We start from the raw sequence: 24,445 nt of genomic DNA, 5'->3' as shown, positions 1-24,445 counted from the left end.
TTTCAGTCTCCAACCCACAACGCCAGCACTCTTTGCGTAACTCGAGCCTCGGGTCGTCCATCTGAGAGCACCATGCGTGTGGGTAGAGATCGACGAGGGCCCGTTTTCAGCACTCATCCTGACCTATATATCCTGTTGGATCCAGCCTACCTGCTCCTCCTCGGGTCGCACAACACCCCCCATCCTCCCCATTTCTATCCTGGTGACTGATTATTGTCCACCATCACTGCTTGGACCCAGTCACAGAGTTAATCGACACCGGGTATCACAATGCGGCTCTCCGTGGCAGTTCAGATCGCCTCAGGCGCCGCCGCGGTGTCGGCGGCTGTCCTGCCCAACACGTCCAAGCGGGACCAGCTCGTGCCCTTCGAGTACAAGTTCCCAACAATGTCACTCGACGAGTTCAATGCCCAGGTCAGCAGTCACAACTCCTCTTCTTCGTCCAGCACAACACAAGGACAGACGACAACGGCTGCGGCCGAAGACGGCGGCGGCGGCGGCACCGTCTCAACCCAGGCCGAGTGTGCCAGCCCCTTTGTGCGTGTCGAGTGGCGCAACATGGCCGATGCAGACAAGCTCTCCTTTATAAAAGCCATCGGCTGTCTCTGGGACGCACCGGCCCAGGGTCTCGCCCCGCCGGCGACCAACCGCTACGAGGAACTCGTCTGGGTACACCAGCAGATGACGAACACCATCCACAACGCGGGCATCTTCCTCCCTTGGCACCGCTACTACCTGTGGACTTTCTCCCGCCTGCTGCGCGAGGAGTGTGGCTACGCGGCGCCGCTGCCGTGGTGGAATGAGGTTGCCGACTCGGGCAACTTTGCGGCCTCGGGCCTCTTCACGGACGACTACTTTGGCGCCCTGCCGCCCATCAACAACGGCCAGGGCACATGCATTACCAATGGCGAGTTCGGCGGCCGCCCGCTGCATATCGGTCCCGGGAGCTCCAATACCGAGCGTTGCCTGTCGCGTGGCGAGGATACCAGCGTTACCTCCAACGTCAACCAGAATTTCGTCAACCAGTGCAACAGCCAGGGCGCGTATTCGGATATGGAGATGTGCAACGAGCGCGGACCGCACGGTTATGGGCATAACGGCCTGGGGCCTGTCATGGCGGAGGTCTCGGCGTCGCCGTCTGATCCAGGTTAGTATTCTCACGATGGCTTCATGGTGTTGTGCGGCCCGGCGGGGGAACCCCCCCCCCGCAAAACCTCCACAACCACCACCAATATGCTCCCTCTGCTTTGGAATTGTGAGACGAGGCTCCTGGCTGACCTTCTCTATTAAAAATAGTATTCTTTATGCACCACTCTTTTGTCGACCACATGTGGAACCAGTGGCAGCGCTCCGATGCGTCGCGTTTCACGGCGGTTGGCGGGTGCGCCGCCCCCGGAGACAATTGCTCGCCCATGACGGCGAGCACGACGCTGTCTTCCATGGGGCTGAGGCCAGATGTGACCGTGGGGGACATGCTGGACATTCGTGGCGAGTCCTTGTGTTATGACTATGACTCTTAAGAGGCGCATGAGCTTATGAAATGGGATGGGATTGGAAAGTTTCGTCTTTCGTCTTTTCAAATGTGGGATGACTTCATTGCCGGCTGGCGTTTTGGTATATCCTTTGGCTCTTAACGAATTCTACATATTTGCCAACCTTGGAAATTGCAAGGCAGAAAGACATCCATACAGCACAAGCAGCGATTTGCATGCGGCGCTTATCGGCGCCCATTCATCATGATGATCTTTGAGAAGATGGGTCCGTCTCTTATATACTCGCAGATGCACATCACTGTCGTACAAGTTTCTATCGATTCGGGGGCTTGATCTGGAGTTTTGTTGAATGTACAGTCTGGCTGCCCAAGGTCACGGGAACCCAATTGATGATGCGGAAGACGGCATGTCCGCCATGACAACCGCCGCATTTATCTCAATCTCAAGTTACACCCGCGACACAGGTCCGTGCAGCGGCGTGCGCAAATACCCGACAGGGGTTTCTCAACTTGAGGCTGTGTGTGTGTGTGTGCACGAGCATGGACGAACGTGTGTCAAGCAAAAACGAATCGGGATCGCTCCTTGAGGCGTGCAGGCAGGCGGGACCCACCCGTGCCGAAGAACTGGGATTCCCTGATTGGGACGGGACCTGCTGGGGCCGCGCACACGACTCGTGGGATCAATTCAAGATACGCGGCAGCGGTCGTGCTGCTGTGCTCATGTTTTTAGGATGGTTACATCATAGGCCCGTGGTGCATTCACTGTTTAGTTCTCTCGTGGCCCATGACAAGGGTTTCTGCCTACGATACGGAGTACACGGCCCATGTCCTTAGCCGACTTACAAGGGAGTGATTCTTGCATGGCGCAAGCATTGAATTGCCGGTGCTTGGACGTATCTAGAGTCGACGATCTATTCCTCCCTCGACCTATTCTATCTGCGCATCTTGCGACAAGTATTCATGTTGGGTTTTGGAGCATCCGTGCCGTGGGCTGGCGATATTGGTTTCGCAACTTACGCGTTGAGTGGACGGGGATCCACTCGCCGGTAAGAATTTGTTCTTGCCGAGCAGCAATCCCTGGTCGCAGACTCAACGGCAATGCACTATCTCTAGGTTCGGAGCCGGATTATTTTCGCCGCGAGTAGTGCTTCAGTGTAGCCAACATCACACATCAATCCGGTAGGTCACATCGACAGGCGAGGTGAGACTGTGATAACTCATCATCAACATAGCAACCCTGGTTTTGCCTGGTGCTGTCAAATTGCGCCTAGGAAACAGGAAGTGCTGACCCACTCTTGGGCAACCACACTCCCTGTCATGGTCGAGTGCACGAAGCATCCAGAGGTCCCTCCTCCCGGCAGCGACTCAGATAAGACATGCCCTTGAAATTACCCTTTCGACCCGAGGGGGCAGCATCCCTACCTGCCGCGACCACCACCCACGTGGGATGGGCCCTTGCCGGCAGAGTCGCCGCATGCAAGGCAGATAACGACACAAGATCGGGCATCAAGACCAGGTAACCACCAAGGCGCTTGGAGGCCGGCATGGCCCGTGATCGCCCGCGGCGGCTCTTCCGTGTGGGCCCCATTGATAGATCCGAGAGCCACTTGTTGCATCCCAACCGGCGAAAAGCTCGTACAGACCGAGCAGCAACAGCAGCGCGCAAGACTACTCGTGTCAACCGCTGGCATTGAATGATGGGATCTGTGCATATAGTAATGATGGATCCCCTTGATTTCATGAGTTCCCTCTCTCGTCAGCATATGTGACCAAGTGACTGATCTGGACGATCGTGGAAAGTACAAGCCTCACTTACACCCAGTACCCTAACTATATCGAGCCAGAAAACACTTGATACATGTCATCACCACAGCATATGCGACATTTCGATTATTTCTCACGGCCTTCGATTTTCTACAACCTTTTGGAGTCTGTTTTCTCAAGCCTCCGACGCTTTCTATCCGTCCAGCAACAATGGGCCCCAATCTCGCCCGCATCTCGACGGTCCCGCCGGACGCCCAGACAAGTCCCTGTCACTCCCCCGACGCCACTCCGGGTTCCGGCTCCGCGCTCACCACTCAAGTCTCGGCCGAGGACCGCGACGGTCACAGCGACGACGACGACGACGACCATGACAGAACAACGACAATAAACAACAACGACGCCAGCCAAGATCCGGACGCCCTCCGCCTACAACGCACACACACAACCCCGTCCCCCTACCGGCTCCTCCCACAATGGCGCAAGAATCTCGTCGTCTTTGTAACTGCATTCACTGCGCTGCCCATAACCTTCGGCTCAACCTCCCTCTTTCCCCTCACCCAAGAAATATCCACATCCCTCAACTCCACGCCGGCCCACATCCAGCTCATCAACGCGATCGTCTTAGTCCTCATGGGCTGCAGCATATTCTTCTGGGGCCCGCTGAGCAAGATCTTCGGCCGTAAGAACGCCTGGCTCGCCGCGACGGTTATTTTCGCAGTTACGACGGCGGGAACTGCATTGTCGCCTGAGTTCGATGTCGCTGCTGCTGGCGGTGGCGCACTGGATGGAAGTGGCGGAATCGGGTTGGCCGTGTTCACGGCAATGAGGGTGATTAGCGGGTTCGAGGGCACGTTCTTCCATATCGCCGGGCAGACGTGGATCGCGGACATCTTTGAGCCTGTAAGTCTTGAATATGCTTGGTGGTGGTGGTGGCACCCGATGTCAACGGCAGCGAAGAAGTGTGAATAAGTTTTTGACTAACATGGATCATGCGATACACAGACGGAAAGAGGCACAGCTACGGGCTTCTTCCTGGTCGGCACCGTCTTCGGTCCAGCGTTCGGTGAGTACCCATGTCCCTTGACTTTCATTTACTCAAAGGGGACACTTTCTAGTGTTATTCACGAGGCTGTCGTGAAGCACAAGAACAAGCAATCTAACGCTTTTCCGTTTCACAGGACCTTGCTTCGCTGGCATCATGGTCACATACACGACCTGGCGTTCGGTACTGTGGCTCCAGGTGGCCATGTCGGGCATTGGCTTGATTCTGTCGGTGCTGTTCTTGCCAGACATCCGCCACAACGGCCAGCCTGCTGCCAAGAACACGCGCAAGGCCCGAAAGATTGCCGCCGCGAACAAGAAGCAGATCGACGACGCCGAAAAGGGCACACTGCCAACCGAGAAGATCACGAAGAAGCAGCAGGACGACGATGAAGACAAGGACAAACTCACTCCCCTCGCCGTGCTCAAGCTGTTTGACCCGACAAACACATTCAAGGCTTTCTTGTTCCCAAACATCCTCCTCACAGTAAGTTTTCCCTTCTCTTCCCAAAAAGAAAAGGCCCAAAACAACCTCGCTACATGCCCGTCCCACTAACATCGACATTTTCTTTTTCCCCTCCCACAAGGACATAGCATGCGGCTGCATGTCCTGGTCGCAATACACTTTGCTCGCCGCTCCGCGGCACGTCCTCAACCCCCGCTTCAACCTCACCACCCCGCTAGTCTCGGGACTGTTCTACATCGCGCCAGGCGTCGGCTTCATCCTCGGCACCCTCATCGGCGGGCGGTACTCGGACGCCACGGTGCGCAAGCACATCGCCCTCCGGGGAGGGCTGCGCCTGCCCCAGGACCGCCTCCTCTCGGGGAGGGTCGCCTTCTTCGCCATCATCCCGCTCGCGCAGCTCGTGTACGGGTGGTGCCTGCACTTCAACGTTCCCCAGGGCACCACGGGCGGCTTGGCCGTCGCGCTCGTCTTCGCGGCCGTCCAGGCGTTTGGCCTGCTGTTCGCGTTCGCCAGCCTCAACACGTACTGCGCCGAGGCGCTGCCCCGCAGACGCAGCGAGGTCATTGCCAGCAAGTACCTCGTCCAGTACGGCACGTCAGCCGTGGGCAGCGCGGTCGTGGTCCCGCTCATCGATGCCGTGGGGATGGGGCCTGCGACTACCATCAGTACGTTTTCTTTCTTTCTTTTCTCTCGCTTTACAGTTTCTTTCTGCTGTTTGCCGTCTCGTGCGTAGTAATTTGGCGCGTGGGAATAATCGAGACTAACCAGAATTTCCTGTGCTCCAGGTGCCCTTCTCGTCCTGGTCGCTGGCTGCCTGTCGATGATCACGGCCAAATACGGCATCAACATGCAGCGCTGGGCCGAGCGCAAGATGCCGCAACTTCTTGCATTGTAAATCTGTTCTCTCTCTCTCTCTCTCTCTCTCTCTCTCTCTCTCTCTCTCTTATACCCCCTTTTCCTTTTCCCATCTCGTCTTTTTTCCTTTCTTGGGAGGCCCGGATGTCCAAAAGGTCGGTCGGAGTCAGATGGGTCTTCATAAACAACAGGGGGGCACCATCACGTCACGACGGCGGAGGGTATAAACAAAAAAATTTGGGATTTTCTTTTTGGGAGCTCTGCCTTTTATAGATATATACCCCAGCAGGCCTACCATGCTTTAGACTATGTACACTAAGTCCTGTAATAACTATTGTAATAACACACATCATCTATATAATCCTACCAAGTGCCCCCCCTAATCCCAGGGGCGGGCATCAGCTTGGATCCCAAGAATCATATGTCGGCGGCACACCAGGTACGTAGAGGCTCTGATAGCCGGACTCGTGCATCTGCGTGTCGAGAAAGCCCAGGTCCAGCTCGGCGGCCTGCGACAGGAAATCCTGCAGCGACGGCTCGGCCAGCGCCATCTCGGTTGTCATGGTGGATTGGTAGCCCGTGTGGTTTGGGGTTGTGGCAGCAGCTGTTCCGCCACCACCGCCGTAGATATGCGCAAGATGGTGCTGCTGCTGCTGCTGCTGGTGGCTCGCCGAGGACGGCATAAAGGGTCCCAGCGATGGCGCGTTCCCACCACTTCTGCCCATGGCCGCCGCCGCCGACTCACCAGTGCCCAGGGTCAGCCCGTTCGGGCCATGGACAGGGTCGCTCACGCCTCCGCCGCCGCCCATTTTGGACAGGAAGTCGAGCATGCCGAGTCGGACCTCGTCGACGTGGCGCCAGAACTCGAGAGCGGCAAAGTTGCCGTTCTTCTTGAGCTGGTCGATAAACTGATACGCATACTCGAAGCTGTCCTTGTCCTCCTGGTCGGACCGGCCAATGGACAGGCTCGATATGGCCAGGATGGTGGTCGCGGAGAACAGGTACTGCGTGTAGGTGTAGTCGAATATGGCAAAGGAGCCATCGATCCAGCAGTCGGTCAGGAGCTGGTGGGAATGCCGGGCGCAGCGTATGCATGCCTCGGCGAGGGCCAGCATCGTCTCGCCGACTTCTTGCCTGAGATTCTGGGCCGGCGTGGGCGTGGACCAGAGTTGTTTATTGGTGCGGAAGACGTGCAGAAGCACCGGCCTGGTAGCGACGATGACAAGCTGGGAGCAAGATCTCGGGGCTTAGCTGGGTGGGAGAGCCATGACCGATCGGGGTGAGTAGAGAAGGAGGAGGAAGAGGAGGAGGACTTACCTGATTAAAAGTCATGTGCAGCCACTTGACATGCCTCATAAGTGGACGGCCCGGCTCCCGCGACTCGATCTGGAGATGGGTCGGCAGCTCCTTGACCCACGCGCGGAGCTCGCCCAGTGTCTTCTGCACGCGCTGCGAGAAAGGCTGCGTGGCATTGCGGTTGTAGATGGAGTTGATCATGTCCCGAGACAGCCTCGCCAGGCGGATGCTGGCCTTGACGTGCTCGACATCGATAAAGTCGCCTTGCACGGACTCTGGGAGGCCTTCCTGCGAGGGCATGCTGACAGTGATGTCGTCGTCTTGGATTGAGACTGCGTGGCCCATCTTGGACGCCCAGAGTCGCTCCAGCAAGTACGCTGTCCACCAGACGCGCGTACGGTGTTCTTGCGCCGCACGATCCGGGAGCAGGTCCAATGCGATGTTGTGGTTGAGACCAATGACTGTTCCCTGTCTGACGGCCATGCTTGCCAAGGCATGGGCCGTGTATCTTCTATTGATCAGGAGATTATACAATGACTGTCGACACACGACGTGTTAGCGTTGTTCGTTTTCACGTGTCCTACAAAACAAACCTTACCAACAGAAGCAAGACCTCGATATCATCAAACTGCGGTCGTTCTCGAAACTGCCCCAGTATACGACAAGCCTGGGCAAAGTAGCCCAGCCCGGGAAAGTTGTCTGGCGACGCCGCCGGCGTTCTACACGAGTAGACCTCGCCGAGGGCAAACAACGCCCACAGCTTATATCCGAAGACGGTGTCCGCCGTTGGGAGGTTCTGGTAGTGCTGCTTGAGGCCGCCGTAGATCTCGGACCTGCGGACCGTGTGATAGACAGATCCGACAGTGTCCATGGCGAACTTGATGAGCAGCCGGGCCCTGGGCATCGAGGGCCAGGGGCAGTTGCTGGCCGCGAGATGCGTGAGGCGCTCGTCGCTGACGTAATGGATGCGCGGCATGTGCTTGAGGTTGTTGTTTTCTGCCAGAGCCTGGCGCAAGCGTGTGGCAAAGGCCGTGTCCGCGGCCTCACCAATGTGCACGGGCATGCTGCCCGAGCTGCCCAGGCGGTAGAACCAGCCGCGGTCGTCAAGCAGCGGGTTCCGAGCCGAATCGCGCTGCTCGCTTGTAGGGGCTGTCTGTGATCGCTGATCATGTTGGGCGGTGGTGGTGATGGTGTTCGAGTTGTCTCTTGGGGTCGTGGGCGTACTGGTCTGGCGTAGCTGGCGATTCTCTTCCAGGAGCTTCTCAATGTAGCTTCTCAATGAGGTCAGTATCTGTCAACACCAAGCGAGGTTACTGGGTTCGTACCTCTCAGAGACGGTCACCTTTGCATCTCGCACGGGATATTTGCAGTCCGCCGGGCACTTTGCCTGCTCGCAATTGGAGCAGGGTTCGCCGCCGGAGCATTTCACTTTGCGGGCATGGCATGGATTACATCTACACAGAGGGAACGAGGCCAATTAGAGGTAGCCCCAGCGATTTCATGTGGTCGGCCGCGATTCAACCTACGCAACTGATTTCTTTGGACGCTTGCTTGACCCAATGTCGTCTTGACTGCTACGTGCGGAAGACTTGCGCTTCCTGATCGACGAATCAGTCCTCTCGCGAGGCATTGTCTTATGATACCATATCAGATTCCGAAGAATGGATTTGCCGGGCCATGTTTTTCGAGTTTACGGGAAGCGACAGGTGTGCAAAGTTCCACAGGTGGAAGTCAGCGAGAAGGCGTGCTCGGCGAAAGTAAACTGGCGCCGAAGACGGAGAGAGGGAGGTACAAGGGCACGTAGAAAGTATGCTATATAGGTTACGTAATCAGTGGGCTGCGATTGTTCCTCGGCAAGAATAAAACTTCCCCGACCAGCATGACCTGGAATTATGGGTCCAACATCGGCCGGCGCCGGAACGAATCATTGTGCATTCATACTCCTGGCACGCTTGATGTCCAGACGTTTTAAGTTGCAGTGGCTTTGCTGATGATGGCCTTCCTCCATGACTGCAGGGATACAATAGGTACATTTCGGCGCAGGGTGGCATATATTTCTCACGCGCAAACCATTGACCACAGATGATGACCAGCACGTCAGTTAGGGACACAAATGAGTGGTTGAATCTTATGTTTGATCTTTTGAACTTCCATCGCTAATCAGACAAATTCGTCACATTGCCTCTTGCCCTTCTTCGGAGGCGCCGTCGTCTATGAATGGCTTTGCGCTCGTCGAGCTTGCCGTTGTTTTGGCTTTGCGTTGTTGCATCCTCCAAAACGGCCGTACGCCCATCTCACGGAACCTCCTACCCTCGTAGCTTGTGGTCGCCAGCCAGTTGCTCATGATCCAGAAGAATGCGAAGACCAGAATGGCAGCGACAGCTATCAATGGCGCTATCATTGAGAAGATGGTGAACCCCCAGCTGACGGCCTGGAACGTCTCGTCGGCTGCGAGCTTCTCTGTGCCCAGGCCCACTTGCATCGACGTGAGCACAATCACCACATAACCCAGTATCGTCGCCAAGCCGGCAAAGTTGTCGCGCAGGAGGTCGCCGTAAACCTTGTAGCCAGCCACGCTGGTATATCCGCGGAATATGTAGCCCAGGCGGAACTGGTAGATTTTGTTGAGCCGGCCTAGGCGAAGCTCACCGTACCAGTAGCGCGGATTGATCGCAGAGAAGCAGTGGTTGCGGATGATTTCTGACGAGACATCTTGCCATGCCTCCCAAGTGAGGGCAGCTGGGATGAGATGATTCGCCTGGGCGATGTGGAAGTCGGTCTCGTAGGCGATCAGGGCGCAGTAGGAGAAGAGAAAGCCCCTGGCGCATTCGGCCAGTTCCCTCCGGCGGGGGCTCTCGTCGCACACCAGATGCTCAGCCCAGAAGGTTGGGTCGAGCAAGTAGCGAGGGAGAGGTTTGACGTAGAGCCGGCCATTGCCCCAGAGTAGATGCAGCTCTGGGTTCTCGGTGACGACGATGTCACGCTGGATGACGAGCTGGTGGTGCAAGGCCCGCGGCGGCATCGGGCGGCCACATGCCCAGAGCCAGTCCTGCACTGCGTTGAGCTTGCGGACCAGCAGCTCCTGCTCGAGGAAGTCAAAGTCGGGCTGGGCCACGACAATCTCGTCGCCACGTGTACGGCGCGCAGCTGGCAGGAGAGCGCGGACAGAATCGCGAACAGGAGCGGGTCCCGGCGCCACGTCGAGCACGCGGATCTTGAAGGGAAGATGTGTTTTATCCATGCTGGGATGGGTTACTGGCGTCGACATTGCTGAGAGGGTGTGATTGCGATACGCGCGCGCCTGCCAGAGATTGCTCTGAGGATAAGTGTCGACCGCAAGGAACGATCAAGTCAGAGAGGGGAAAGGGTCACGATATGTCGCGATAGAGGTGACAGGGCAGTCCACAGACAAACCCCAGGAGATGGCTGCCACTTACAAGGGCCAGGCCGGTTCCGCAGTCAGCCGAACACACGCTTATTTAGTACTCGATCCAGCCTGGAATACCTATAAGTAGTTGCTATACCGCCCTGCATGCCTGCAGGGCTTCTGAAATTGGCTTCACGGGATCAAATCCAGGACCCGGCCATGTCTGTTAGTGGCGGCCGGCCCCGTTGGAGCCAGCCAGCGCACAGCATCGTCGTATGAAGCGACCAACCAGGCTCGAGGCGGCCCGCAGTTGTGTGGGAACGCCTCTGAGTTAGGGCGCATGTGCCAAGGTTGCAGTGGACTTCGCCCCCTTTGTTTCTTTTTTAAGGACAAAAGACAGGCATCAGTAAGGGCACTAGCCTGGTAGGGCTGGGGGCCAAACGGGAAACTCTAACCATTGTCACCCGACTGCTGCGATTGTGACGCCTGTCGACCCAGCTGAGCACAATGCATGCCCCATGCCCCGCCTGCCGTGCTTACTTGCAGGGCCCGCCTGCCAGAGATGAAGCACCATTGCTCCTTCCTGCCTAGTCCCGTCAGCACGTTTAATGAGGGCCGCGGCTGGATGCCGCCATCACGACCCCCTTCCCCATCTGCTTCCCAACCAGATTACGCGTACCAGACCAAGCTGCCGCCTCGCAGGAATAGTCTGCTGCCGCTGCTGCGGTTGCTGTACCCGCTACTTGCGTTCTTGCGTTCTTGCGTCCCGTTGCCCTGCGCCGTCCGAGCTGCAAACCGAGCTGCTCTGGCTGACTTGCGGCCAGAAAGGCAGGCAGCCATGACAGAGCATCACCCGTCTGTCAACCCACTAGGCAGGGGTCAGACTTGCCCAATCCCACCCGCGTCTCCCCACACGACGGCGGCTGATCGGGCCTAGACACATCGCAGCTTAGACGAGCCGAACCCTAGCTCATTTCCGTCGAGTGGTGAAGCTCCGGGTGGTGGGTGGCTTGCATGGCGCTTCCACAGACCCCTGGCGGCCCGTTTCGAGGGTCTCAGGTGCAGGGTTGCAGGGCAGGCCAGCTCATGTCGACATGTCTACTCCGGACGCGCGACCATAAGCATTCCGTTGTGATGACAACCTTTATTGCTTCTTCATCTTCTTCTGTATCTATCGAGCCTCAAGTTGGAGTTGTGAGCTAAGGCTCAACTCCACCAGCTTCAACATGTCGACGGTTCAGCGCTCTGGCACGGTGCAACGCTCTGGGACGCTACAGCGGTCAGCCACTCGCAAGGCGCCCGCCAATAGCGTGCCGGCTCCCAAGAAGAAGACATACGAGGATGCCCAGCAAGGTATCAAGGAGATCAACCCGCCAGAGAACACGACGACTGTTCCTGATGTAGAGTTAGCATTTCCTTTCTCCTGCTCATGAGTACCCCCGAAGATTTTATCCTGACGCGATGGCCCACCACCCAGTATCGTCTTTGTGCCAGGTCTCGGCGCACATCCAGACCAGAGCTGGCAGTCAACCAAAGGGTCTTTCAGCTGGATAAATGACAGCAATGGCCTTCGGCGCGATTTCCCGAAGGCCCGTTTCCTGCTATACAGGTACGAGTCCGCTTGGGTTGGCGCACTCAAGGTCAAGCAGACCATCGGCAACATCGCCGATGGCCTGCTGGGCGCTCTCGGGAGCGTCCGGAAGGTTCGTGTCTGCTTTCCTATCGTCCTTTGTTCAAATACCTTGTTGGCTCACATTCTTGGACGCTTTACAGAACTACCCTCGGAGACCCATAGTGTTCATTGCGCACTCGATGGGTGGCCTAGTAGTTGCAAAAGCAATTGTGCTGGCCGATACTCGCAAAGACAAGTATCCCAAGATTTTTGAAGCCATAACAGGCGGGATCTTCTTCGGCACGCCGTTTGGTGGAACTGCTGTGGCACAAGCTGCCGCCATGTATGCATACATGGCGGAGAAGGCAGGAGCGGCATCTGCATCGAAGCTGCTTACCCTCATGGAAAAGGACAACGAAGAACTTCGCGATCTCGTCCATGATTTAATGCGCTTGACCACAAAGATCACACCCAAGGTGGAGCTTCTTTGTTTCTACGAACAAGAGCAGACCGATTTCTCCAAGATGGCGGGTCTCCCTAGCGTCTTCAGCTCCGTCGTCAAGTTTGCGATACCGAAACAATTTGCCGACTTCGTTACACGGGAATCTGCGATCCTCCAGGGAGTCGAGAACAGAGGTTTGGCATGCAACCACCGTGACCTTGTCAAATTTGACAGCCCAAAGGATGAGAGGTGGCTGCAGTTTGTCAGAGATCCCCTCAAAAAAGTCATTCAAGGAGCGCAGCTTTCAGCCAAGGGCCGCTTCAAATCGAATCGCGAAGTCGACCCTGCCCTTATCAAGAGCATCACAGAAGCGCTCGACGGAGCACAAGTCCAGAAGAAACGCAGAACTCTTGCCCAAACATTTGCCCCCTCGTCCTGGATTCCCAAGGAAGCTGAGTATCTGGAGTGGCTAGGGCCCAAGACTACGCGGGCGGCGGAGGATGAAGATGAGGCACCCAAGCTTGCCGCAGGAGACTGCATCTGGATCCGTGGCCGCGAAGGTCGCGGCAAGACCAACGCAACCATGGCCGCTCTCCAGGAAATTGAGAAGGCGATGCAATTGAACGAGGAAGATAACACGGGCGAGGACCCCATTCTGCTCGCGTACTTCTTTTGCGACGCTCAGACAGATTACTGCACTGCTGAAGACGTCCTCAAGTCCATCGTCTTACAGCTCGTCAGCCAGCAAGAAACACTTGCTGCGTACGCCAAGGTCTTCAACAAGAAGAAAGCACCAAAGCCGGATGCCAACAATCCGGTACAGCAGCCGACATCACAGCAGGCTCAGGTCACCATTGAAAATCTATGGCAGACTCTTCAAGATATGCTCTCAGACGAGTTCATTGGCAGTCGCGTGTATTTCGTCCTCAACAACCTCCATGTCCTACCGCCTGAGGCCGATTCTACTATCAAGCTCATGCGGTTCCTCTCGGCCGAGCTCGAAAACATTATGAGTGGAGACTCAAGACATGTTCGCACGCGATGGCTGATCACGAGTAGGGAAGCTCACGGGATTCAACAAGCTCTGAACTTCAGCGGAGTGCGGCTGATAGACCTGGAAGACAGCAAATACGAGAACCAGGTGCAGCTCGAGCTACGCAAGCATGCCAGAAAGAAGATTTCTGCCCTGGGAAGCGAGAAAAACTACAACCAGGCACTGGCTTATTTCGCAAGCAGCTTGATTGGCAAGCGGGCACAGAATACACAGTGGATCGACATAACCTGCGTCCAGCTTAGCGTGCTCGCCAAGGAAGAGAGTGATCTCCGGGTCCGCAGAGTGCTTGAGAAGATGCCGGAGGATCTCAACACACTGTTGAACCGCAGTTGGCAAACGTTGTTTGCCCCGAATGATCTGGACGTGGAGAAGATCCAGGAAATGCTTCGTGCGCTCGTTCTCACGTACGAAGACCCAACTGAGTCTGAGCTAGAAGTACTCGCTGGCTTGGCCTCGACCGACCACGACAAGGCGGAGCTGCGCAGGTTGATTGAAATGTGCAAACCTTTGCTGGTAGTGCAGCGGACGAGCAGAGACGAGTCGACAGTCTCGTTTCTGAACATTGTCGTGAAGACGCACTTGCGCGAGAACGCAAGCGAGCTCCTAGGACTGTCTGAAGAAGGAACAAAGTGGCAGCATGGTGTCCTGGCTCTGCGCTGTTTTGAGTACTTGAAGGAGAGCTTTGATTTCCCGGATCCTGAACCTGAAGCGGCTGCAGAGGAGGAGGCTTCGGACAATGATGATGACACGGTTGATAATGACGGTCATGAAGAGGAGGAAGATGGCGAAGCAAACGAGGGAGAGGATGTAGGTCACGAAGAGCAAGCTGACGACGGCGTGCAGCAAGAGGAAGCTTACGCCGAGCACGATCAACAGAGCGCGGTTGAGCAGGTCGACGACGATGCAGAAGATGATGCGGCTTCAGTGGAAAGCGGCTCCAGTTGGTCTGGCGAGGACGAATACGAGACTTACCAGAGCGAGGATCAGTACGAAGACCCTGAAGTCACCATGGTGCGGAGCAGGAGTTTGTGGTACACCGTCAAGCACTGGCTGCACCACGCCAGTAAAGCGACACTCGAGATTGCGGAGGACTTGAGTCTCGAGCACGACTTCTGGAAACCAGATTCCAGGATACGAAGGCGCTGGATGATCGCCTTTTGCGAGAGTACCTCTACCTTCGACGACTTTGACCGCACAAAACTAACGGGGTTGCATGTGGCGGCGGCTGTTGGCTTCCGAGCCTTGGTGGAAGCTTTGATTCGCAATGGACATGAGGCAGAGATCACGCAGCGCGATGAGTTGTTCAATAGTCCGGTGAGTTCGGACCCTGCATTCCTGTTGGCATGCTTCTAACTTGCAACTTCTTAGCTGCATTTCGCTGCCCATCTAGGTCGCCCAGGGATCGTGGAGGAATTACTCAACCGTGGCGCACCCGTCGATGACGCTACGGAAGAGCGAGAGCAGACTCCACTCCATATGGCTGCTTTTGGTGGCCATATAGAGGTCATGAAGAAGCTCATCATACGTGGCGCCAACCCGAATGCATGGGGAGCTGACATCGGCCCAGTCGTCAACGCGGCAATATCCTCAGGAAACCGTGCAGCTGTCGAGCTTCTGGTCGAGCATGGCGTCTCCTTACATATGGAGAACGATGACAGCGATAACCTCTCTCCGCTTCCCTACGCAGCGTGCCTCTCGGATCCCCCGATGTTCCAGTACCTCATCGAAAAGTATGCAGACCGTTTGCCAGCCGAAGAGTTCAGCAAAGCTCTAGTCACTGCTGCCGGGTCCGGAAGACTTGAAGTTTTCAACAAGCTGCTGGACTTCCAGCACTCACAAGAATTCTACCAGCAGGCGATAGACACTGCTGCCGTCGAAGGGAATTGGGAGGTGGTCATGGTGCTTCTTGAACATTGTCAGAACTTGAACTGCGATGAGGGCTTCGTCCTGGCTGCCACAAGCTCCGAACCTCAAGAAAAAGTCCTGCAAGCAATCTGGAAGCACGCGACTTGCCACGTCTCGAAGGAAGCATTGGAGCGATCTCTTTATGAAGCTACCGATCTCGAGAAGACCGACACAGTGAAGTTACTGCTAGAAGAATTCAAGGTGGACCCGAATGCCACAGGCCCCGAGTAAGTCTTGCGACCGTCATAGACTTCCCCTACCTGACACTAACCGATTGCAGATATGGAAATGCACTCACAGCCGCAGCCTTTGACGCGAATATGGAACTGTTGCAGATGCTGTTGGCAGCAGGCGCAGACGCCAACTCGCCTCATGGATGGGCAATCCAGATAGCTGCGTCCGAGGGTCACTACGAAATTGTGGAAGAGCTGCTCAAGCACAATGCAGATGTGAACGCCTGTACCACGAATGAGAATTTTGCCGCTGGCACGGCGCTTCAAGGGGCGTGCGAGGCGAGCCGAACCGAGATCGTGGCGCTTCTGCTCGAGAAGGGCGCCAATCCGGACAGCGGCTCTGGTGACGCCGCGCCGCCGATCGTTGCTGCTGCCAAGCAGGGTGATTGCGAGATTTTGGAACTTCTCGTCAAGGCCAAAGCTGCGGTCAACGTGTTTGGTGGCTACGACACCTCGACACCGCTGATCAACGCAGCCTTGTACATGCCAAACTCGTCTCTGCAGCTTCTGCTCGATGCGGGTGCCGATATCAACCTCGCCGATAACGATGGAGATACTGCTCTGATCGTCGCATCCTGGAGAGGAGACACCGACACAGTTAATTTCCTACTCGACAACGGGGCTGATATTCTCCATGTGAGCAAGAGGCATGAGAATGCCCTCCAGGGTGCGGTGGATCGGGAGCAGTGGGAGTGCGTCAAGATCCTTGTTTCTCGGCTGTCCGTTTTGCTGGGTGCCGTCAAGTCTGCCATGGACTCTGGGAATACCGAGGTGACACGGGTGGTCCGAAGCGCCGTGACGAGCAAACAGGAGCTCGACTATGATGGCGAGGCTGCCGGCTCCGAAATTGACACCCCCGGTGTTGAAACGCCACAAGTCGAGACTGCTCGTGCTGTGGTGATTTCGTCTCCGCCATCGACTGGGTCCAGCCAAGAAGGGGCAGCACGGGCACCAGAAAGGAAGACTCCAATGGACGAGCAGATGGCGCATGGAGCTGCTTTCGTGGAGAGTGTCCCGACCTACTTCCCACCTCAGGTTACACAATCGCAGCCTATAGACCGCGAGGGCTACTCGACTACCAACGGCTCAAATTCGACCATTCCCAATTCCGAGGCACTGACGGCGGAGTTGGACCAGGCTCTAGGTCACCAGATCCATCTCTATAACCAGCTTACGTCTTCAAGACAGGCGACACCACCACAAGAGGAAAACCCGCAAGCCCGCCAACAGCGAGCACCAAACTGGGGCGCGCAGGACTCAGAAGTCATCTCGTGGAAGCAGCCGCAGGTTGCGAACGAGCAGACTTCTTCTGGTGCGACTGGCCAGCCCCTTCCCAGCAATGGGTACAGCAGCAGTTCTCAAGTACCGGCCGAGACCCCTTCGTCACAGCATGCGGAGGTGGCGCCGCCGCCCGCCAACCAGCCAGCTGCTGCACCCATGCCTGGATACTACTATGAATATGAGAATGAGGTGGCCTCGCCAGTTCAGCCCAGCGCCCAACCCCAAGAGGCCGCGCCGGCACAAACGTACAATGCATATCAGCAGCCGGCAGCGGCAGGTCCACCACCCACATCTTCGCTGTATGACGGGACAGAGTATGGCGGCAGCCCCTTCTCGGCGTATCAGCCAGACACCACGGCATACAACGGCACGGGCTATGCAGGCCAGAACACCCAGGCTGGTGGCCAGCAGCAAGGCCAGTACACGCAGTGGTACCAGCCGCACAATGGATATTATGGTGAGCAGCAACAGCAACAGCAGTATCAGCAGCCATATCAGCAACAGCAACAACAACAGCAGTATGACGGCAGTGGGTATGTGTCTGCATCGCAGCAGTGGACTCAGCAGGTGACGCAAGGCGCGTCGAGCCCGCCAGCACAACAGCAATATCAGCAGCCACAGCAGGGCTCTCCACAACAGAGACCCGAGATACGGCCTTCGCGATCTTCGTTTTTCGGGGTCAAGAACACCTTCAATAAGGCGATGGGGGGGAAAGGCTCGTGGTCTTGAGCAAGGTAGATGCGTGTCAGGACTTTGCGAGTGAGCGAATATACCTTATGGAAAACCGGGGCCAGAATGGCAAGGCAACGCGCAACGGGACGATCCGGGTGGTTGGTAATGTACTTTGAGAGACAGAGGCTATGCCGCCATGCGCTGTCAACCAAGGGGTGTGTGACTGACTGACTGGAGCATGCATGTAATGTTTTGTTTGAATAGCAAGTTTGTGGCTTGGAGAAATAGGAACTGCGCGTGTGGGGCAATTATGGTGACAATGCTCGAGCGTGTGGCCTGGCAGGATGGGTGCGTATCGTGATGGGCAAGGCTCAGTCAGGACCATTTGATCCGGGCATGAGCAAGGGTGGGGGCTGTGCCGGGCCGGTTGCGAGGCATCATCCATGGATGATGGATGACACCGAAGGAGCTGACATGGACGGGTGGCAGTTTCTGTTGGGCTGGCAGCAAATTGGGCACCAGTGATTCTGAGGATGCAGCTCGCGAAACCCAGAATCTATCGCGCGCAGCACCAGGCATGGAAAATGACAGCACGATGATGTCTTTTTGGCGTTTGATCCGAGCTCGAGAGGAGCCAGTGTTCGGGGCGGTTCCAGCATTGTCGCCGAAGCCGTTGGAAGGCACGAGCGCCAGGTGCAGGTGCCCAAGGATGGCAGGTGGGGCGGCAGGGAAGGTAACGCACACTTGCAGTCTGGTTCACGGCGGGGCGGCCCCACGGCCGGGTGGCAGCAGCAACCTTTGCCCTATCGCGCGGCATCCCTGGCCCATCGTGCGCTGGCGACTGGGAATTATTACGTAGTGCCCGCCCGCCCTGGCGCGTTTTTATTTTTGTTGCGGCCTAGCCGTCGATCCGCCCGTGATGGCCGTGCCGGCCGTGCCCGCAACCGCTTCAAGTCTACGCAGGCACGACACAATCCAATGACTGGCTAAGCTACTTGATACTGTGTAGCGTGCCTGGCAGCGAAGCCCGAGCTAGGTCTGGCCGAGAACCTGTTTTTGGCCGCCTGCATTGTTGGCCGCCTAGCGTCCCTCTCCCGCTAGCTGGCCCCGAGCAAACGTAATGCCGTCGTCGCTCGTAGCGACTGCCCCGCGTTTCCTCCCACTTTGCGACTGCTCGCGACCTGCGACACTATAGCCTCGACAAGCTCCACCACAGCTCTGCCAACCTTAAACATTGCCGCCGCCCGTTCTCGCCCTCCTCAGAAGCTTCCAGGAAGCTCAGCCCATTTCCAGCTGGTCATTCCCTCAGCCTCTTCAAGCCGCGGACCCCCCAAGAGCCGCACCCCTCTTCGCGACCTCAGGCCTCAGCACTCGCTACTCCAGGCCCAAGGCATCACAGCCCGAGACGGTGATACCTAGCTCAACCCTTCAGCCGACAACCTCCTGCTCGCACACCACGATGGCGCCTGCAGGCGAGACTGAGGCGTCGTCAACTGGCGACCGGCGCCTCGTCCTCATCTCCAACCGCCTCCCCATCACAATCTCAAAGGAGGACGATGGCACTTTCTCCTACAAGATGTCCTCGGGCGGCCTCGTCACCGGCCTCAGCGGTCTCAGCAAGACGACAGAGTTCCAGTGGTACGGCTGGCCCGGCATGGAGCTGCCCGACTCGGATATTGAGACGGTCCAGAAGCAGCTCAAGGAAAAATACAATGCCCAGGCCATCTTCATTGACAACGAGCTCGCCGATCGCCACTACAACGGCTTCTCCAACTCGATACTCTGGCCGCTCTTCCACTACCACCCGGGCGAGATCACGTTTGACGAGTCCGCCTGGGAGGCTTACAAGCAGGTCAACATGATCTTTGCAAAGGCCATTGTCAAGGACCTCCAAGATGGCGACCTCGTCTGGGTTCACGACTACCACCTCATGCTCCTCCCCGAGATGCTGCGCAGCCAGCTCGGCGATAAGAAGAACATCCGCATCGGCTACTTCCTCCACACGCCTTTCCCCAGCAGCGAGATTTACCGTATCCTCCCCGTCCGCGAGGCCCTGCTTGAGGGCCTCCTGCACTGCGACCTCCTCGGTTTCCACACCTACGACTACGCCCGCCACTTCCTCAGCTCCTGCTCCCGCATCTTGGGAACCACGACCACGCCCACGGGCATTGTCTTCAACAACCGCTTCGTCACGGTTGGGGCGTTCCCTATTGGCATCGACCCCGAGAAGTTCACCGAAGGGCTGCAGAAACCCTACGTACAGGACAAGATCGCGTTCTGGTCGCGCAAGTTTGAGGGCATGAAGCTCATTGTTGGCGTTGACAGGTTAGACTACATCAAGGGCGTGCCTCAGAAGCTCCATGCTCTCGAGGTCTTCCTGACAGAACATCCCGAGTGGCGTGGCAAGATTGTCCTCGTACAGGTGGCTGTCCCCTCCCGGCAGGATGTCGAAGAGTACCAGAACCTGCGGGCCGTCGTTAATGAGCTTGTCGGCCGCATCAACGGCAAGTTCGGCACGGTCGAGTACAACCCCATCCACTACCTCCACCAGAGTGTAAACCCGGACGACCTCTGCGCGCTCTACGCGGTGTCGGATGTCTGCCTTGTCAGCTCGACGCGCGACGGCATGAACCTCGTCTCGTACGAGTACATTGCCACACAGCGCGAGAGGCACGGCGTCATGATTCTGTCAGAGTTTACTGGCGCGGCACAGTCTCTCAACGGCAGCCTGATTGTCAACCCTTGGAACACTGAGGATCTGGCCAATGCCATCCACGATGCCGTCACCATGTCTGCCGAGCAGAGGCAGCTCAACTACAAGAAGCTGGAGAAGTACGTCTTCAAGTACACCTCGGCATGGTGGGGACAGACTTTTGTCAAGGAGCTGCTCAAGGTCGGAAACACGCTGGAGGATGGACACGGCCATGTCGCCGGCCAAACTCACTTCGACCAGGCCAGAGGCTCCATCTCTGGCGCCTTGGCTGGAGCGGGCGAGGCTGTCCAGGACGCCGTCAACAAGGCGATGGAGGCCACCCGGCTAGGATCATAGCCGGCTTTTGTTGTTGCATGAATGTGGATACGCGGAACGAACCGTCCGGGGCGGGGATTCTTCTGTTCGGACGTCTTGGGTTGAAGTCTCTCTCGTCTAGCATTCCTCTGGAGTGCAATGATCCAGTGAGATTAAGCCGGTTCGAAACCGACACGCTGCAGACGGGGAAGACCGAATCGGTCACATTTTCTTTTGTACCGAGACTCAACTGCGAGGCCCTTTCTCCATCATTGTTTTTACCTCATTGACTCACAAAGTAAGGCGTTTATTACATTGGTATTCATTCTGGTGGTATAATTGAGAATCGACTTATTTGCTAGGACTTCTTCTGCTGATTGCCCCTTCTATGATAAATCCGTTACCAGGGTTCGGAAACTAAATGTACCCGTGATCGAGGGTTGACGACATTCTATTTCCAGCGCATCTGCTCGTGCATGAATTGCTATCTACGGCTATGAACTGACGCAAGTGGCACAATTCAACATCGTCAGGACATGAAGTACGAAATATTCCATTGCGCTTCAAGGCGACAAAATACGGAAGAAACAAGGATCACGCGTGCGACGGAACGTTGTGCCCGTGGCGCAAAGTGTGAAAAAGTGTGTGTATCATAAAGCAAAAGAACGCCCTCGGCGGAACTGCTCGGATCTAGGCCGCCACAACCACCGATCCAATAACCCTACGAATTTGGCCTAAGAAAAAGAAACAACAGTCGCCCCCAGAAACCAAGTTCTCAACCCGAATCATCGCCTTCCACTCTTGTCTGGGTGCCCCCCTCAGTACGGGGAGTTGACCACCTCGTCCTTCCCAAGCTTGTATCGCCCGCTTTCCGTGGTCCCGATCCTGCCCGAGCTCCGACGGGGCGTGCTCAGCCTCTGAAAGTTGCCCGCAATGCTCTCCCGTGTCGGACGCTTGAGGTTCTGCTTGCCGACCATGCTGACTTCGTTCGGCAGGGCGACAATGACGTTCTGATCGGTGCCGAACTTGAAGTCGTCCGCCTTGACGTTCTCGGTGTACCGCTTGATGACATACGGTGCCTTTCCGCCGCGCAGCACCTTCTTCATGTTCCAGTCGACAATGTAAGGGCCCGTCGCAGTAATGATGGATGTCTCCTCATTGGACTGGCCAGCGTTGAAGCGAGCTGGCGTGAAGCTGATGGGTTTGCCTGTCTCGTAAGCGAACTGGGCAACGTGCTCTGGCGTCAGTGCGAGACGCCGGGGTTGCGGCTTTGCGTCAGCAGGGAACGACCGCTCGAAACCGAGCTTTCCCTCGTTCTTGCCAGTCTTCTGCAGAGCGTCGATGAGCAGGAGATAAGTTCGGCATGTGGCCAACACGTAGCGTCCGTCAGCCGAGACGTCCAGGCCGATAATCGGTTCACCCAGTGCGGGGATATTGGTCTTGGCGTTGATGCCGAGTCTGTCAAAAAGTCTAATGTCGCCCTTGTTGGACGCGACCGCGACATAACCCTTTTCCGTGGTTGAGATGGCTGAGAAGTCGTTCTTGGAGGCATATTGCTTGAGTTGCGAGTCGACCATCTTGTTGCCTGATTGTCTAGGGTCGACCCGGAAGAGCGAGTTGTGCGATATGCCCAAAAAGGTCGGCTCGTGGGTCATCTGGGCGAATTTTTTATCGGGAGCAAACGTGACGACGGGAATGTCATCATGGACGTTCCACTCATCGACGACCTTGCCATGCTCCAGGTCCATGCGGTAGAGTTTGTTGGGGTCCGCCTCGTTCTGAAGAATCATATTCCTGTCCTCGTTATGGAGCATGACCTTCTTGGGACTGAAAAGCTTGCCACCGGGTGTCTCAACCTTGGAGATATTTGTAGAAAACTCGAGGTTGTTGTTGGCAGTGTGTTTGAACACACCGATCTTGGACCCTCTAACAACAAACGAGCGGTCGTACTTGTAGCCGACGGCCAGCTGCGAGTTTGTGTTGCTCGGATCTCGGGGTTGTGTCTCAACATCGTCCTCTTCCTCGTCTGTGTCGTAACGTTCGCTCCTTTGCGCGTCGTCATCGTTCTCCTCAACGTCATACTCTTCCTCTTCCTCTTCCTCCTCGATGGGAGGCGCGTCGTCCATCTTGAGATCCTCAAAAGCATCAAGAATGTACTCGCGCTCCTGCTCCTTCACCTTGAGCCACTTCTGCTCGTTCAGCTGCTCCCACAACGCGCGCATAAGACCCTCTTGGAATCTCTCCAGAGTCTTCTGGTCCCGGAAGCGCAGAAGCCACGAGTATGCGGAACCGTCCTCGGTAAACTGGTTGAAGATGAACGAGAGAAACTCGAAGTTGAAGACGGGATTGATGTCCGCAATGACGGGGATGCCGAGCCAGTCGCGGTCCTTACTCGCAACCTGCAGCCAGTACTGCCAGTTCCCAAGGTCGGAAACCTGGGCAGTGACAGATGAGTCCTGCAGCACGAATGATCCCGAAGGAAAGTCGTAGAAGTGGAGCTCGGCAATCTCCATGCTCAAGATCTCTTGTGGCTCGGGCTGCGCAGCTGCTGTCGCGGGCGGCGCATGATCTCGGGGAGCTGTAACTTGTTTCGCCTCGGCTTCCTCAGCTTCGTCTTCAGGCTTCTCTACTACGACAGCCGGTGCCGCTAGTGGTGCCTCGCGCTTCGCACTTGTGTTGGCTTCATTTCTGAGCTGGAACATGGCGTCGGACGATTCTATCGAGCGCGCAAGGGTCGGGCTGTGGATCGGGCTCGCTTGCGGGATGGGATCTTCGTGGTCAAAGACGAATTGCCTGAGGTCCTCCTCGGTTGCGGTCGAGTACACTTTGCGGTACTTGCGTTCGTACTGGCACTGCCTGGCGATACGCTCAAAGGCCTCGACTTGCATCGACTGCACGGACGGCTCGCAGACGAACTCGTACACGTCGCCGATATCGCCGCTGAGGTCCTTCCATGCCAGGACCTTTTCTGAGCCGGGCCTGCTCTCCACGCGGAAGTGCAGGGCCTCGTCTAGAAGGAACGTCTTCTCATCACGCTCGGCGGCGGCAAGAGCATCGAGCGCGGCATCTTCGCCTTCCTCCTCAGCCAGAAGCTCGGCCTCGCCTTCCTCGTAGACTCGCTGGACGACTAATTGGTATTGGTACTCCTGGGCAGTTCGGCGGATGCGGGCAGTGGCGTCTTTGAAGATGAGCTCGGAGTAGCCCTTGGGAGAGAGCGGTCGGACGAGGTAGAGCTGGCCCTGTGGCAGCTCGATCATGGACTCCTGATTGCCACTGCCGCCGAAGAGGAGCTTGCCGACTGAGTGATAGAAGTCAGTAATGAGGACATGAAGCGAGACGTACGTGGGAAGAAATGGGCGGGACGGGCGTAGCTTACCATTCTTGAGCATGAACATCTTGGCGTGTGGGAGGACTGTATTCCTCCGTCTGGACGCGCACGCTCAATCTCTGAGGGATATGGTTTGCGGAGTTGGTGGTGCAGTCGCGATGGCGGACGCGGGCGCCTGCTCAAAGGTTGTGCGGAGGACAAAGTCAACACAGCTGTGCACCTCTGGCGGACAGAGTCTCGAGCCCGGCAAGGCAGCACCAAGGCAGGCAGGCAAGGCGGGCGGGTGAATTAGGGGCAAAAGCTTGGCTGGTGGTGGTGTGCAGCTCACTTTGCTCGGTGCGTCATAACAAAAACATAGTCGAGCGCTGGGGCCGTCATGAGGGGCAACAATCAGTGGCGGGGTCACCTGCCATCGCTCTCTGCCAAGACATGTCTCTGGGCAGCCTGGCGCCCCACTCTGGCTCTGTCGTGAGTGGAGTCACAGAGACTCTACTAGACGATGCTAATTACCTAGGTAATCTGCAGCCGTGATGAACGAACAATGAACATCACCACATGGTGGCCTTATCCAATCCCAACCTCAACTGGGTGGTCAAAGCGACGATAGGTCTGTCACAACTAGGATGGCCG

The 24,445-nt window shown here is 56.8% G+C and overlaps 7 protein-coding genes across 7 annotated transcripts; 4 read left to right on the top strand and 3 right to left on the bottom strand.

Annotated features, from left to right (window-relative positions):
* Positions 1 to 202: 202 nt before the first annotated feature.
* Positions 203 to 1,520, top strand: B0I36DRAFT_384684 (uncharacterized protein; the record flags this gene model as incomplete). The annotated part of the gene is made up of 2 exons (XM_046161020.1): positions 203 to 1,147; positions 1,297 to 1,520. Exons 1-2 carry the CDS (start codon positions 271 to 273, stop codon positions 1,518 to 1,520), a joined length of 1,101 nt encoding a protein of 366 aa, XP_046011396.1. The 5' UTR covers positions 203 to 270.
* A 1,946-nt stretch (positions 1,521 to 3,466) lies between these two features.
* Positions 3,467 to 5,658, top strand: B0I36DRAFT_244560 (major facilitator superfamily domain-containing protein; the record flags this gene model as incomplete). The annotated part of the gene is made up of 7 exons (XM_046150066.1): positions 3,467 to 3,996; positions 4,048 to 4,156; positions 4,259 to 4,319; positions 4,435 to 4,529; positions 4,641 to 4,784; positions 4,885 to 5,428; positions 5,549 to 5,658. The coding sequence occupies 7 exons, from the start codon at positions 3,467 to 3,469 to the stop codon at positions 5,656 to 5,658; spliced, it is 1,593 nt and encodes a 530-aa protein (XP_046011395.1).
* A 185-nt stretch (positions 5,659 to 5,843) lies between these two features.
* B0I36DRAFT_384683 (fungal-specific transcription factor domain-containing protein) lies at positions 5,844 to 8,659 on the bottom strand. The gene is made up of 5 exons (XM_046161019.1): positions 8,441 to 8,659; positions 8,240 to 8,368; positions 7,513 to 8,185; positions 6,936 to 7,451; positions 5,844 to 6,844 (listed from the first exon to the last, which is right to left on the bottom strand). Exons 1-5 carry the CDS (start codon positions 8,542 to 8,544, stop codon positions 6,017 to 6,019), a joined length of 2,250 nt encoding a protein of 749 aa, XP_046011394.1. The 5' UTR covers positions 8,545 to 8,659; the 3' UTR covers positions 5,844 to 6,016.
* A 373-nt stretch (positions 8,660 to 9,032) lies between these two features.
* Positions 9,033 to 10,351, bottom strand: B0I36DRAFT_325052 (uncharacterized protein). Its single transcript, XM_046154191.1, has one exon. The coding sequence runs from the start codon at positions 10,180 to 10,182 to the stop codon at positions 9,088 to 9,090; it is 1,095 nt and encodes a 364-aa protein (XP_046011393.1). The 5' UTR covers positions 10,183 to 10,351; the 3' UTR covers positions 9,033 to 9,087.
* A 1,092-nt stretch (positions 10,352 to 11,443) lies between these two features.
* On the top strand, positions 11,444 to 17,862 carry B0I36DRAFT_431977 (uncharacterized protein). The gene is made up of 5 exons (XM_046162605.1): positions 11,444 to 11,686; positions 11,891 to 11,984; positions 12,055 to 14,703; positions 14,758 to 15,521; positions 15,575 to 17,862. The coding sequence occupies exons 1-5, from the start codon at positions 11,508 to 11,510 to the stop codon at positions 17,535 to 17,537; spliced, it is 5,649 nt and encodes a 1,882-aa protein (XP_046011392.1). The 5' UTR covers positions 11,444 to 11,507; the 3' UTR covers positions 17,538 to 17,862.
* A 1,077-nt stretch (positions 17,863 to 18,939) lies between these two features.
* On the top strand, positions 18,940 to 20,529 carry B0I36DRAFT_374725 (glycosyltransferase family 20 protein; the record flags this gene model as incomplete). The annotated part of the gene is made up of 2 exons (XM_046160305.1): positions 18,940 to 20,406; positions 20,434 to 20,529. The coding sequence occupies 2 exons, from the start codon at positions 18,940 to 18,942 to the stop codon at positions 20,527 to 20,529; spliced, it is 1,563 nt and encodes a 520-aa protein (XP_046011391.1).
* A 388-nt stretch (positions 20,530 to 20,917) lies between these two features.
* B0I36DRAFT_128372 (VID27 cytoplasmic protein-domain-containing protein) lies at positions 20,918 to 24,118 on the bottom strand. Its single transcript, XM_046148160.1, has 2 exons — positions 23,864 to 24,118; positions 20,918 to 23,785 (listed from the first exon to the last, which is right to left on the bottom strand). The coding sequence occupies exons 1-2, from the start codon at positions 23,880 to 23,882 to the stop codon at positions 21,306 to 21,308; spliced, it is 2,499 nt and encodes an 832-aa protein (XP_046011390.1). The 5' UTR covers positions 23,883 to 24,118; the 3' UTR covers positions 20,918 to 21,305.
* Between the last annotated feature and the right edge of the window lie 327 nt (positions 24,119 to 24,445).

This window comes from Microdochium trichocladiopsis, assembly GCF_020744255.1.
Source record: "Microdochium trichocladiopsis strain MPI-CAGE-CH-0230 chromosome Unknown B0I36scaffold_6, whole genome shotgun sequence".
Lineage (NCBI taxonomy): Eukaryota > Fungi > Ascomycota > Sordariomycetes > Xylariales > Microdochiaceae > Microdochium > Microdochium trichocladiopsis.
This window is presented reverse-complemented; position numbering and strand designations above follow the sequence as displayed.